Raw genomic sequence first — 13,644 nt, 5'->3', positions numbered from 1 at the left:
ATCACTTGACACTAATTGTTGCTCATTTGTGAGCCGAACTCATTTGTCGAGTCGGATACCTCCGTTTTAAGAGAGACTACATAGAAATATGGAGTTATGATCTCGAGCAAAAAACGAGTCTTTATGGACTTTTGGTTCATTTTTGGTAATTAGTTTGGTCATGACTCCTGACTCATGACTCATGACTCATGACTATGTCTTGTACACTTATTTACTAGTATATGAATCTATGTTTAGGGTAGTCTTATTATTTGACTTTACGCGGTTTTCAAGACAAGAATAGTTTTATATAAATATTTTAGCATTGTCATATTTTGTGTACAAGACAAAAGTTTTAATATTTATTTTTTTTTGACGAAAATGGTAATAGCGTTTATGCTACTTTTCCTCTGGTGCAATCCATTTTGGTGCAAGTTTTTGGCTCTACTTGTCCAACCTGTCTTCTCACAAATAAAGTGTTCATAATAAGTTATAGACCTCAATTAAATTGGATCGGTTTCGGGTTAGATGAATTAAAATTAGATTGTTTAAACTAAAATTCTCATTCATGAAGTTACATAATTCAAATCTATTTTAGATTTTAGAGGAGATTGATTTTTGTCAAGGATGGGCCGAGCGGGTCGCCAGCTGTGGACAGGTTGGGAGAGGGCCGGTTTTGGGAAAGCCCACCGTGAAACAGCCTAGGTCGGGGATTGATTGGGTCGGGCCAAGGGAAGAGCCCCAACGGGTCAAGTTGGGCCGAGCTTGAGCATACCCGAGTCGATCTTGAGCTCAACGTGTTGCTAGCCTGCTAGGTGCTATAAGTAGGGCTGAGTAAATGTAGGCGCAAACCGAAAAAACGGACTAGCCCAGACCATTTGCTCTAAACCAAACCAAAAACCGGAGTCCTTTGGGTTCTGTCCTCGGTCCTCAGTTTTGAGGTTTCGATTTTTAATACGGTTCAGTCCAAAACCGATTAATTTCGATCTAATTTCGGTAATATTGGTCCAAGACCGAACCAATCATATGAGTTTGGTCCATTCGAAGACCGAACTTTTTGTAAAGAAAAACAAATTGGTAATCCACGATTCCACGGTCCACACACATTAGTGTTGTTATATAACGTGGTGCTAGAATTACGCTCACATATTTACCCATTTTAGTTGGTCGGTTGGTCTTATCTAAAAAGTAAAAACCGTCTTATTTATGACCGTCTTAACTTTAGGTATATAGTCCGTATATAGACTATGGAGTAAGAAGTAACATGGTATAGCAGCACAAAATTTCAGAATATCAGAATTCAGAAGTTGCCATTTTTCCTGAGCTTCAGTAGTTCAGTCCACACAAAAAATCAATGGCAGAAATAGTATCCTTAGAAACCACCATTATAGAAGAAAGAGTAGAGTTCATGGTTGATCCTGCAACTTCTGAAGTTCCCCAAAACCCAACTGAAAGAACAGGTTATTTTCTAAAACCCTCTTTAAATCTCAATGCATTACCACCTAAACTTCCAAAGATTCAATCTTTTTCATCCTCGTCAAACCCGAATGTATTATTTCTTTGCCACTCTACCCCTCTTAAAGGATGGATAACATGGGTAGAGAAATTGAGACAAACCCATGAACCGGAATGGCGAAAAGCCGGTATCTTTGATGCTATTAAGGGTTCTACTTACCACATTGCCAAAATTACTGACCTTATTTTAAGCTTAGTTGAAAAATGGTGTCCTGAGACTAACACCTTTGTTTTTCCATGGGGTGAAGCTACTGTTACATTAGAGGATGTTTATGTCTTGGGTGGTTTTTCGCCTTTGGGTGTTTCTGTTTCGAGTAATAGCTCATGTTTAGGAGACGATGTTCAGCAGGTTGAGAATAAATTGATCATGTCATATCGAAAATTAAAGGATAAATGCAATAGTTTGACTCAATTAAGGTGGCAAGAACATTTTATGGGATGTGGTGATGAATTAGAGTATGCTGGTTTTCTGTCTCTTTGGCTTGCGCGCCATGTTTTCCCAGGAAGGAGTCTCGGGGCTGTTCCGCAGTCAGTTTTCATCATGGCGGCCAGGATTAGTTGTGGAGCTAAACTCGCATTTGGTCCTGTTGTTTTAGCTTCCATCTATAGGGACTTGACCTTGTTGAAAAAGGAAGTCTTGAGATCTGTAAGAGGTCAGTGTAATGGTGACAGTCCAGTCCTTGTGTTATCTCCATTGCATTTAGTTCAGGTTTGGGCTTGGGAGAGGTTTCCGTTGCTAGGACCCGTCCCTAGGATGATTGACTGTGGAGAGGTTAGATTAGCGCGTTGGGAGAGTCATGTTAGGAAATTATGTGATGAATTTGATGTAGATATGTGTCTAGACTCAGCTAGGGAGAATTTTCGATGGCGTCCATATGGCATGGTTACTGAGAATTGGTCATTACCGAGGTTTTATGTCAATTCAGGGATGTGGGTAGTCGTGGATTCCGATGAGGATTGGAAATTATTTGCTAGGTGTTTGATGGTTGGTCAATTGTGGGGATTCGATTGTGTTCAGAATTATAATCCTCATAGGGTGGCTCTCCAATTCGGGTTTGATCAGGATATTCCGGAGTCTATTGATATATGCAAGTCTAGTGAATTGGATTGCGTTCAGAATTTCGCGGGTTTGAAACTGTACCTGCCTCCTCGTTTGCACGAAGGAGATATTACGTCTAGGTACTTTGATTGGTGGAGGACAGGGTTAGGACAGGAACTGGTGCTGGTAGGATGTAAAAGGAAGTTGAGAACTCGGAAAAGAGTAAAGAGAATAGCCAAAAGTTTTGATACAAGTGACGGGGAAAACTCTAGGGAAATATCGCCACCTAGAGATGAATTTTCTCCTGATCTCCTGCAAATCTGTTATGACATTGGTATGGAGGAAGACGAGGAAGAAGAGCTGGGGTCCACCAATCGTTGCATGAATGATTGTAATAAGACCAACATTTCATGTAGCAAATTAGCAGGCATAGATCAGAAAGAAGGCGGTATGGAACAGGCTGAAATGCTTCTTGAAAGAAAGCAAGACTGTGATGCAATGTATTCTGTTTGTTCACAGTTAGCTTCAAAACACGAGAATTTAGACGATGAAATTGAGCAGGTTATGGTTCGGTGTCCACTGATACGGTCTGAAGGGGCCTTGGGAAAGTCTGAGCGCGGTGTGAAACTAGAAATGAAGTCGGAGTATCTAGAGGCTAATATTTTTCATGTCAAAAAACCAACTGAAAGTAATGGAGCTTGTAAAGATGCACCAGATGAAGCATTATGTCAGGACCCAGACACGAATGACGGCAACATTCCAGTTAATAGTCAGGTGACAGCCAGCCTGCCAGTGATGGATAAGTCTGATCAGAAATCGTTTGCAGCTCGTTGTCTTGAGTACCAATCGAGAATGAATAGGCTGGAGCGGGTGATTTCGGCTTTGTCAGTTTATAAACCTACATGACTGGCATCTAATCAGTTTCAGGTGCAATATGTTAGCATTGAACTACAGTAATTAGTAAAACAGTTAAATAGCTGTGTTTTACCGTATTTTGTCATCGTCTTATAATGTTAATATTCGGTAAGAATTATTTGTACATTTTGAATTGATTCAGATTTTCATTCATCTTTCTGGTTCTGTTGGAATACCAAGAATGTAAAACCGAGAGCAACGAGGATTAGCTTAGCCGGCTGCATTAGCGTAACATCTAACCCGAACTCCATTTCTCCTCCACAACTTCATCTTTCTGGATCTGTTGGAATACCAACAATAGTACTCTTGTAATTTCTCCTCCACAACATCTTTCATTACTTAGAAATATGTTTGTTAGATTGTTTGAGATAAAATTTAATCCGTTAAAATGGAGAGCGGATCTAAATTTGAACAAAGTACGGCTAAAACAATTCTTTTTTAAAATAGCTAACTATTTTAAAAATTAAGTCGTACTAAATGTAACCATTTTACGATAAAATGTACTTTAGTTAGAACGTTTTATCATTAAAGGGTTATTTCCTATTAAAAAAATATTGACATTTTTTTATCTTAAAATAAAAACGTATTAAGGGAGAAGACCTACTCGATTAAAATAGGTTACAATAAACGTTAACACTAACTAGACCATCGTGTTACATTTGGTCATCTTATATACTCCCTCCTATTCTTCTTTTTCTTCCCCTTTGGATGGGGCACAATATTTAAGGAAGTGAATAAAGAATGAATAAAGGACTTTGGTGGGGTTTGTTGAGTGGAGAGAGTGTTGAATAATTAGTAGTTAAATAAGATAAAGCATAAAGTTAATTGCTCCCTCCAAAAAATAGAACAACATTAGTACATGTTTAAGAATGGGATTAAACTGTCCCATTTAGTACATCATTAGTGATAATTATACAAAACAAGGTTGTTTAACAACCATTACATATGGAGACATGCCTCCATTTAACAATAATAAACGTTTTAATAAATCTGGACGTAAGATTAGTGTCTTCTTACACTAATTACAGCTAATTAGGCAACACGAAACCAAAAAAAAAAAAAAAAAAAAACGGGTGATTAATCTGGACTTCAGATTTGATGATGGGTTTCTCCATTCTTTTCAACCAAGTTGGTTGTCCTTCACACAAAACCCAAGTGTCAAAGTAAGTACCTGACTGCAAATGGCCTTGATTATGAAAATTTGGCTCCAAATTTGGCACCAAATTTCAAATAAGGAGCCAAATTTCACTAACATTTCATTTTATGCGCCCAAATGTTTTCAAACATGATGCAAAGTTCAAGGATGATATAAATAGAAAGGATGATCAACTAAATTCATTTATTTGCATAGAGCCAAACAACAACTTTCTTACCATTTCAGAAACACAACAAAAACATTCTCAATAAATGAAGACAAAAAATCTGAATAATTTAGAAAGATCAAGAATATGTGATCTTTTACTAGAAAAAAGCAAAGGTGGTAAACCAAAGCATGGTTCAATGTCGAAATAGCGGACAATTTGGGGTTTGTAGAAAGACAAAGTGGCCGACATTTGGAATCAAGCCAAGAAGCAAGATATATTGCGGGGATGGTATCAATGTCAACAAAGAAGTGAAAGGTAGAAGAATGCCAAGCAGACTCACATTTGACACTACCAAACTAGAGAATATGGAGATGGGTAGTAGGACAACTCAACATGGAGTTAGTGAAGGGTCAGGGTGTTAGTCAATCAACAAGAAACAGATGGGTGAAAGCAAAGGCGATTGACTCACATACAAATGCAGTCAAGCCTCTATTGACAGATAAGAACAAACTTGATAGATTAATTTATTGTCTTTCACAACTTCAATATGATAAGCTTACCAAACAATTTGTTTTTAAAGACCAAAGTAATCTAGTGCACATGGATGAGAAATGGTTTTTTATAACAAAACCATCTCAAAGGTTTTATGTAGGCAAAAAAGAAAAAAGACCCCATAGATGTGTTCAATCAAAAAGATTCATAACTAAAGTCATGTTCATGTGTTGTGTATCAAGACCTAAATATGGTCCAAACAAGGAAGTAATTTGTGATGAAAAACTTGATATATGGCCTTTTGTAATGGAGGTACCAGCTAAGAGAAAATCAAAAAACAGAAGTGCAGGGACATTAGAAACAAAGTCTATAGACTCAATAACTAAGCAAGTCACCAAGGAGATGTTGATTACCAATGTGTTGCCTACTATTAAGGCAAAATGGGCAGCTAACTACAACAAAAATATTCTGATACAGCAGGATAATGCAAGACCTCATCTAACTAACAAAGATGCAGATTTCAAGAAGCATGGACAAGCAGATGGGTGGAATATTTAATTTAGTTATCAGCCTCCTAATTCTCCAGATTTAAATGTACTGGATTTGGGCTTTTTTAGAGCCATTCAAGCTCTTCAGCAAAAGAAAAAGTCCAAGAAAGTTGACGAGCTTGTTGAAAACACAGTGAAAGCATTTACAGAGTTAGAAGTACTGAAACTGAACTATGTGTTCATTACATTGCAGGCATGTATGCTAGAAATTATGAAGCTAAAAGGTGGGATTGATTATCCAGTGCCTCATATGCACAAGTCAAAACTGGCAACACAAGGTATACTACCTGAATATCTAACTACTGATGCAGAACTAGTGAAAGAGTGCATCACATATGTACAAAATCTTGGTTATGCAAGCTCAATAAGTGAATTGTTGGAATCAATTAGTGCTGCAGAAAATATTTCAGAACTAACAGAACATGCAGGTTCCAGTAATGGCCCAACAGGTGAAAATGATCCTGTTGGTAACATTACTGAAGAGGGTGTTATCAGTGCAGGTTGAAAATTTACAACAACAAATGGACATTGACATGCATGCATAAATCAGAAGCAGATGAAGCAAGTTTTTTGGAGTAAACAAAAGCATAACAGAAGCATATGAAGCATCCAACTATGAAGCAGAGCAGACAAGTTTTGAACAAGTGAAGATAAGCATGCAGTAGTAAATCAGAAGCAGATGAAGCAAGTTTTTTGGAGTAAACAAAAGCATAACAGAAGCATATGAAGCATGCAGTAGTAAATTTTAGGTTGTTTTGAACTTTGCATAAGTTTGTATGAACTTTTGGGCACATTAAGTTTAATGAAATGTAAATTGGGCAGTGCTAATTCGGTAAGACATCAACAGTTTGGAATCAAATGTGGACATAACCAACAACACTCCTTGCATAGCCTGCATCACAAATTATTGTGGTGGCGTAATGCATGGAATGTGTTTTATGCTCTCAAATAAGATCATTGAGCAATAACAAGGTCAATAAAAGGAGTATAAAACCCATATTAGGCAACTTATATCATCACTAGTCCATATGAAAAAAAAAAAAATGTTAAAAGAATCAGGGAAACAGAATTAGACCTCCCCAAACAAAGGTAACGGTTGAGAATCAGGGATAATAGTATCCCATTCCCCATAGGTGTCAAGAACAATATCAACAGATTCAGGTATGTCCTGACTATAACCAGCAATATCAACATCATCGTCATCTGCAGTAACTCCATCTCCCTTCACATCATCGTCATCTTCAAGTTCTAGGGCAAACATAGGCCAATATTTTGACAATTCCATCAAAAACCAACGACGATGCTCTTTGGTTTCACGCCTCTCCACCATCTTCTTCATTCTTCTCTCAGAATCAACCCGAACAAACTCCGCCATTTCTTCCCTACGTTTCTGAAAATCATCATCGATCTCAGATTCAAGCACCGCAACACCACAATCAGTCACAATATTCCCATCAACATCATTTCGAATCACACCCTCCAAATCTTCATCAACTCGAACAAAATCATCATCAACTCGAACAAAATAATCATCAACTCGAACAAAATCAACAGTGTTGTTGAATAAACAAGGACCGTCTTCATAATCCGAGTCAACAAAACTCAGATCTGCTGTAAACTTCGAAAAGTTTTCAAATTTATGGCGATTTAGGTATAAATCCATTGACATGGTGATTGATTGAGAGAAAGGAGAGTGGGAAAGTATGGATCAGTGATGAGGAATAAGGTTTGATGAGAATCAAAGGAAGAAATGAGAGAAAATGAGTGAGATTTACAGAGAGAATGTGAGAGGCGATGGCGGAAGAGAGAGAGAGGAGTTCTTAGGGTTTCTGATTAGGGGGGGGGGGGGCTAAATATGGCGGGTGTCATTAGGGTTTTATGATTAGTTGGGCCGGATTACTATTTGGGCTGGGATTAGTGTTAATGGGTGGGTTAAGTAGTTGGGTTAGTAGTTGGATTAGGAAATAAGTTGATGGCATAAATTGTAAATACTAAAAAGAAGTAAGGATAGAATGGTAATTGTATAGGTGAAAAACTTACCAAAATAGGAAAGGGGAAGAAAACCTGAATAATCCGTTTTAGGAAATAGGGAAGAAAATAGAGAATAAGAGGGAGTATATATATAAAACTGGGTTGAAACGCTGTGGATGCGCCACGTGGCGTTTCAACCTTAATTACAGTCATTTATTGCAACTAATCATCAAAACTTTTTTTTTTCCCTAATGGTTTACATTAATAAGTGGAAAATTTAAATGTGATATTCCCAATATAATAGAGATTAAATAGAGATGAATAGGCAAATACATACTTGAAAGGTACGGAGTATTATGCATTCTGCATGTTCATTGAATTTTGTATTTTCAACATATATATTCAAACAATAATTCCAAACATCATACTCTTCAATACATTCAGAGTATTCAGAGAAACTTTATATCCCAATGCTTATATACACATTCTATGTTCAATTCAACACACTTCTTTTGAGAATACTCATCCTATAAATATAAGATTCTCTCCTCCCTCACACCAGAGTATGGAGTATAACACTTAAGTTTCTTCTTACTCTAAATCTATAATCATAATTCATAAGGACAACAAAAAAAATATATGAGATTCAGAAAGTGTGTTTTTCAATTGTTACGTATCAACAACTCAATAGCTTCATTTGCATGTGAGCTTCTCAAGCTTAAAAGGTTATAGATTGAAAAAGGTCTATCTACCTACATGATTATCAACAACAAATTTAAAGATAAGGGGTATTATTGATTGAAAAAAGTTAGAGATACGGAGTATTAAATTGTTTCTTAATTGTTGAGCAACTAATGATCACCATAAGTCTATAATAGTGCAATACAGAATACGAAGCACGAAAGTAATTCTGCAGAGTGGAGAAAAAGTCATTTTCTAGAAAATCTGGAGTTTTTCCAAGAGAGAGATGGGGTAAAACACGGGAATGACTAACTTATGGATATGAATACTGGATATCCATCAGTTGGTTTAAATTAGCATTTATTTATGAAGGTGTTTTTCTTATGTATATCATCATAGTAATATATCGGAAAGAGTATGTTATAATAGTTTTGTAAACATTATCTCAATCGTGGGGTTGGAGGTTCGATTTCTACATGTGACATAGTGGGCTCATTTGAAGCAAACAAAATAATAATAGCTTTGTAAATATCAATATCGGTTGATCAGTAAAAAGTTTGAGAAATATAAATAAAATTTGATATTACATCATACGAGTAATAATTAAATTTGTTATTTGACAAATCTTTCATAAATTAGAATATAAACAAGAAATATATATATAGTCTAAGTGTTTTACGTGAATCAAAATTGAAAAATTATTATAAAAGGGAGAGACTATTTAGATCAAGATGTACGGTAATAATTTAAATATTTCTAAGAAGTAATCAAAATTGTAAGAAATAAAAAAAGGACTAAAAGTGAAATGAAAAGAACAAAAGAAATAATAACATTACGCTCACAATTTCACCATTTTATTCAATAGTTTATGTATACTTCTTTTAAGGTGTAATACTCAATAAAGAGTATTTTATAATTCCTCTATTTTGTAGCTTTATTAGTCGCCCCTTTATTATGAGGAGAAAAATAGACCTATAGAACCAATTCAATAAAGGAAAATGAGTTGGCGTCATCAGATGACACTCAATTTCGGCGTCACCTTCTCACATTCAATAGGTGGGAACCCCTTTAATAAAAAAAATGCATGTGAGAGGGTGGCACCAAATCTGGGCGCCACCCGATGACGCCCTATCATTATCCACTTCAATAAAAAGGAAAGATTATATATATATTCCCCACTTTTTAAAGACCCTTACCTGAAAAAAAAAAATGAAAAATTCGAACTTTTTTCTAAATATTTACTTCAAATATCTCCTTATCCTTATCACGAATCATTTAACTCAAAATGTATAGAAGACATTTTCAATGAATTTTGATCTTGAAAGATATTATTTTCTAAAGAACCATCTTTTGAGCTACGATAATACGTTTATAATTAATATTTGATAAATATTGATGTTCCGGGTGTAATTCCAGAGCAAGTTTGTTTACCACCCGCGCTTGTAAGATGGCGTCTTTGGTTAGATCTTCCTTGCCTTGATTATTCTCCTCGGTCTCTCCTGCAACAATGAACGAACCGAGGGCTTGGCTTTGTGCCAAGCGTACTCACTCCGACGCTCAAGTCAGTAAACTCGAATGGACTAAGTTGTATGTTACTTGGCTAAGTATGTGTTGTAGAGAGATAAGGAAGACGTTACCAGATGAATAGTGATTCTTAGGCTAAATTGTGGATCCTTTCCTCAATGAGGGTTGAGGAGTATTTATAGACTTTCACCTTTTGTCACGTAGTGGCCAAGTGGCCAAGTGGCTTAGCAGGTGGAAAGACTTATCTACCCTCGGCCGAGGGGACCATGGCAGGCCGGCGGGCCCTGTTGACTCACCGCCGAGGGGTCTTGGATATGAGTACGCGGATATGTGCCCCGGCTGGCTAGTTGTCTCAGCCGGGACCTAGACAGGCTGCGTCGGTTAGGCTGTCTAGGTCGTTGACTTGTTGTGGATATCCTTGACCTTGCTCAATAAATTGACTCGGTCAGCGGGTGCAGAATATGCCCCATCAATTTGCCCCCAGCGTAGTCTATGCCGTGGTATGGGCTCCGATGTATGTTGAGCGTATATTCTGCGTAAGAAAAGAATTTAAATCCCCGGCTTCTTCTCCCTCGGCTTACTTTCGTACAGGCCGTACCATATATCCCCCCTCCACATGGATGTATAATGGACATTAAATGTGGAAGAGAAGATGGCGGTGGCCGGTGGACCCGAGGTTGAGAGTGCCGGTGTGCTTTGATTGCCCCGGCCGGTGCTGCCAAGCTCGGTTGATCATGTGGCCGGCGGAGAACAGATACTTAGGAATTTGCTGAGGGAGATGAATAGGCAGAGATATGAAGGGGCGTGTCGAAGAAGCTTGGTCACTGTTGCATTGATTGACGTTCAACTGTTGCAACGATTGACATTCCGTGGTTGCATGTCTGACACGTGTTTGTTCGCTGATTGGCTGACGTTTCATGGGCTGTGCCCTGATTGGTCTTTCTTCATGGTCTTTTTCCTATAAATAGGGTAGTTAGTCCCTGAAATTGGCCACCAATTTCATTTTCTCTAAAATTTCCTTCTTGCTTAAACTCTTTTTGACGAAACTTCTCTTTAGCCTTCAAACTTCTACTCGGCGTAACCCTTTTTCCAAGGTAAACAATCAAATTATCAATCTTTTCTTTGTTAAATAATTGTTGCTACCATGTCTTCTGCTGACGCCGGGCCTAGTAACCGTGCGCCGGGGGGTTCCCCGTCGCGTCTTAATGAGGAGGAGATATCAGACGCCGTCCCGATAAGGTCCGGGGGCCCTAGGTCTCCTTCTCCTGAAGTCGATCCAGAAGCTCTGGAGGGTTGGGAGGATGATGATGTCGTTGATGATGACGGTGATGATTTTGCCGATGATGAGAAAAGGCCTTATCCTGCTGGGGGGAGGCAACCAGTCCTGGACCACGGCGACGCCTGCAAGACTGGCCCTGATCGTGTTTGGACCCATAAGTTCGCCAGTTGTCCCGGTGGTCCTCTTTTTGAAGATCATTTCTTCTTTGGCCCGGAGTATAGGATTGTTATTCCCAGAGAGGGTCAGGTCGTCTGTTGCCCTCCTCCGGGTTGTATCAGTGTGTACATGAGGCACCTGGAGTATGGGCTCCGGTTTCCTCTCAATGTATACGTTGCTTCTATCATTCAAGCAATGAACGTCGCTGTGGCGCAGCTGCATCCGTTGGCCGTTAGGACGATCATTGGTTTTACGTGGCTGTGTCTCTTCAAAGGTGAGATCCCAACGGTGAACCTCTTCCGTCGGCTTCATTTCCTTCGGAAGAATATTCAAGGCGGCAGGGGGTGGTATAACATACAGACCGAGCCAGGCTATCTTACTGTCCCCAAGCTTACCTCCTGCAAGGATTGGAAAGAGCGGTGGGTGTACGTTGAGGTCCCGGGGGATTTTCCACTGCCTAGGACCTTTCAGTACCGCGTCAATTTGCGGTGTGAGAACAGGGGGAGCGTGAGAAGTGTATTCCTCGGAACAAAAATAAGATGGACGCCGCAAGGGTCTATCTCAACGAGGATGAGAAGCGGGCAATGAAGCTTTTTGAGGTTGAGAATGATGGGGCACCGAAGGTTTGGTTGCCCCCGACGCAGATTATTCTGATGGACGAGCCGCTTTGCCACGTCGGCCTCATACCGGCCCTGGCACAGGGTAAGTGGGGTCGGTGTGAGGCCCATTTTTGCCTTAATGTTTTTGCTTTTGAATCTTGGTTTATCCCTTTCACCTAACTCTTGCTTCGTTCCTTTTTCAGACCATTTCGGCCCAGACCTGTCTGAGGAGCTCCTTGATAAGATGGGACTTGATAAAGATGGGAACGTCGTGGAGAAGAATCCGAAGGCCGATACGCATGATCGCCGACCGTCGCCCACTAACCTCATGGATCAGCAGCTGAAGGGCTTGGATGCGACGGCGGCGCAGGCGAAGGTCGCTGCTGCCATGCCGCGCCGAACGCGTAAAACACCGCCCTCGGCGGTGACCGCGTCAACTTCCGTTCCGCCTCCAACTCCCGCAGTCCAGAAGGAGAAGGTTGTGATCATTGATATTACCAATGGGGAGGACTCTGATGCAGAGGGATCTCCCCTTGCCCGTAAGAGGAAAGAGCCCACCCCTGCTGCCGATGCTTCTGCTGCCACCGCTTCTGCTGCCGATGCTTCTGTTGCCGATGCTTCTGCTGCCACCGCGGAAAAGGGGCATCCGACCAAGAAGGCCAAACCCTCCGGTACAGACCTAACCTGTGGCTCAAATTTAGCCGGTTCATTAGGCGTTCCTGATGACAGGCTTTATGGCATGTCCATGTATATTGACACAGGTGCCTTGATTGGATTTTTGCAGATCCGCCGTCGACAGCTGCTGTTCTCACCGAGCGGCAATTAGAGAAGCAGCCTGAGAAGGCGGGTGATAGAAATGTCTCCGTTGATTCCTTGCTCCAGACGATCCCCCCCGCCGAGCTTGCGGCCGAGGGTATTAGAATATATAAGAGGCTGGGAAAGTGGACTCAACTGGCCGGCTCCCGCATTTTGGAGCAAGAAAAGGCCATGGCCCAAGCAGGGCCATTGATCGAACGGCTTAAGCTTGATCTCTCTGCTGCAAAGGGGGAAGCCGGGAAGGCTAAGCTTGATCTCCTTGCTGCCCGACAGCGTGTGGAGGAAGCTGAGAAGCTGCTTTTGGCCGAGAGGGCCAAAGTTGAGGCTGCTAATGCCACTGCTGCCAAGTTGTTGGAGGAGCGGGACAGGTATAAGGGCGGTTATGACGTCGTTGTTGCCCAGAGGGCAGAATGGAAGAAAATGTATTCGGCTCAGTCGGAGGCGCACAGGGGCACAAGGGCTATCCTTACCCAAAGGGAGAAAGATATTGAGATGCTTCAAACCAAGCTTCTCCCAAACATGTGCGCCCAATACCGGGACCTGGCCGAGGAAGCCGCCAGGGAAGTGATTGAGGAGCTCCATCCGGATGGCTCTTTTCCATGGCCAAAATTCAACGAGCTGTTTGATGACAAGCTCGAGGCTAAGGAGGATGCTGCGGCGGAGAAGGCCGCTGAGGTGGCGAGGGCGAAGAAGGAGGAGGAGGAGGCCGCGGCAAAGGCGGCCCTTGCAGAGCTTTCGAAGGCGGCCAGGGAGGAAGCTGAGAGAATGAGGGCAGCTGAGATTGCTGAGGCTAAGGCAGCCAGCACAGCTTCTGGGTTGCCTGCGG

The 13,644-nt window shown here is 40.7% G+C and overlaps 1 protein-coding gene across 1 annotated transcript; it reads left to right on the top strand.

Annotated features, from left to right (window-relative positions):
• Positions 1-484: 484 nt before the first annotated feature.
• Positions 485-3,599, top strand: LOC141646880 (uncharacterized). The gene is made up of 2 exons (XM_074454863.1): positions 485-776; positions 1,205-3,599. Exon 2 carries the CDS (start codon positions 1,334-1,336, stop codon positions 3,437-3,439), a length of 2,106 nt encoding a protein of 701 aa, XP_074310964.1. The 5' UTR covers positions 485-776; positions 1,205-1,333; the 3' UTR covers positions 3,440-3,599.
• The last annotated feature ends 10,045 nt before the right edge of the window (positions 3,600-13,644 follow it).

The sequence above is a fragment of the Silene latifolia genome, chromosome 3 (assembly GCF_048544455.1).
Source record: "Silene latifolia isolate original U9 population chromosome 3, ASM4854445v1, whole genome shotgun sequence".
Lineage (NCBI taxonomy): Eukaryota > Viridiplantae > Streptophyta > Magnoliopsida > Caryophyllales > Caryophyllaceae > Silene > Silene latifolia.
The sequence above is the reverse complement of the archived record's forward strand: the minus strand, read 5'-3'. Positions and strand labels throughout refer to the sequence as shown.

What these genes read in the sequence shown, in the direction of transcription:
- LOC141646880 (XM_074454863.1), top strand. Translation starts at nt 1,334, where the DNA reads ATGGCAGAAATAGTATCCTTAGAAACCACCATTATAGAAGAAAGAGTA.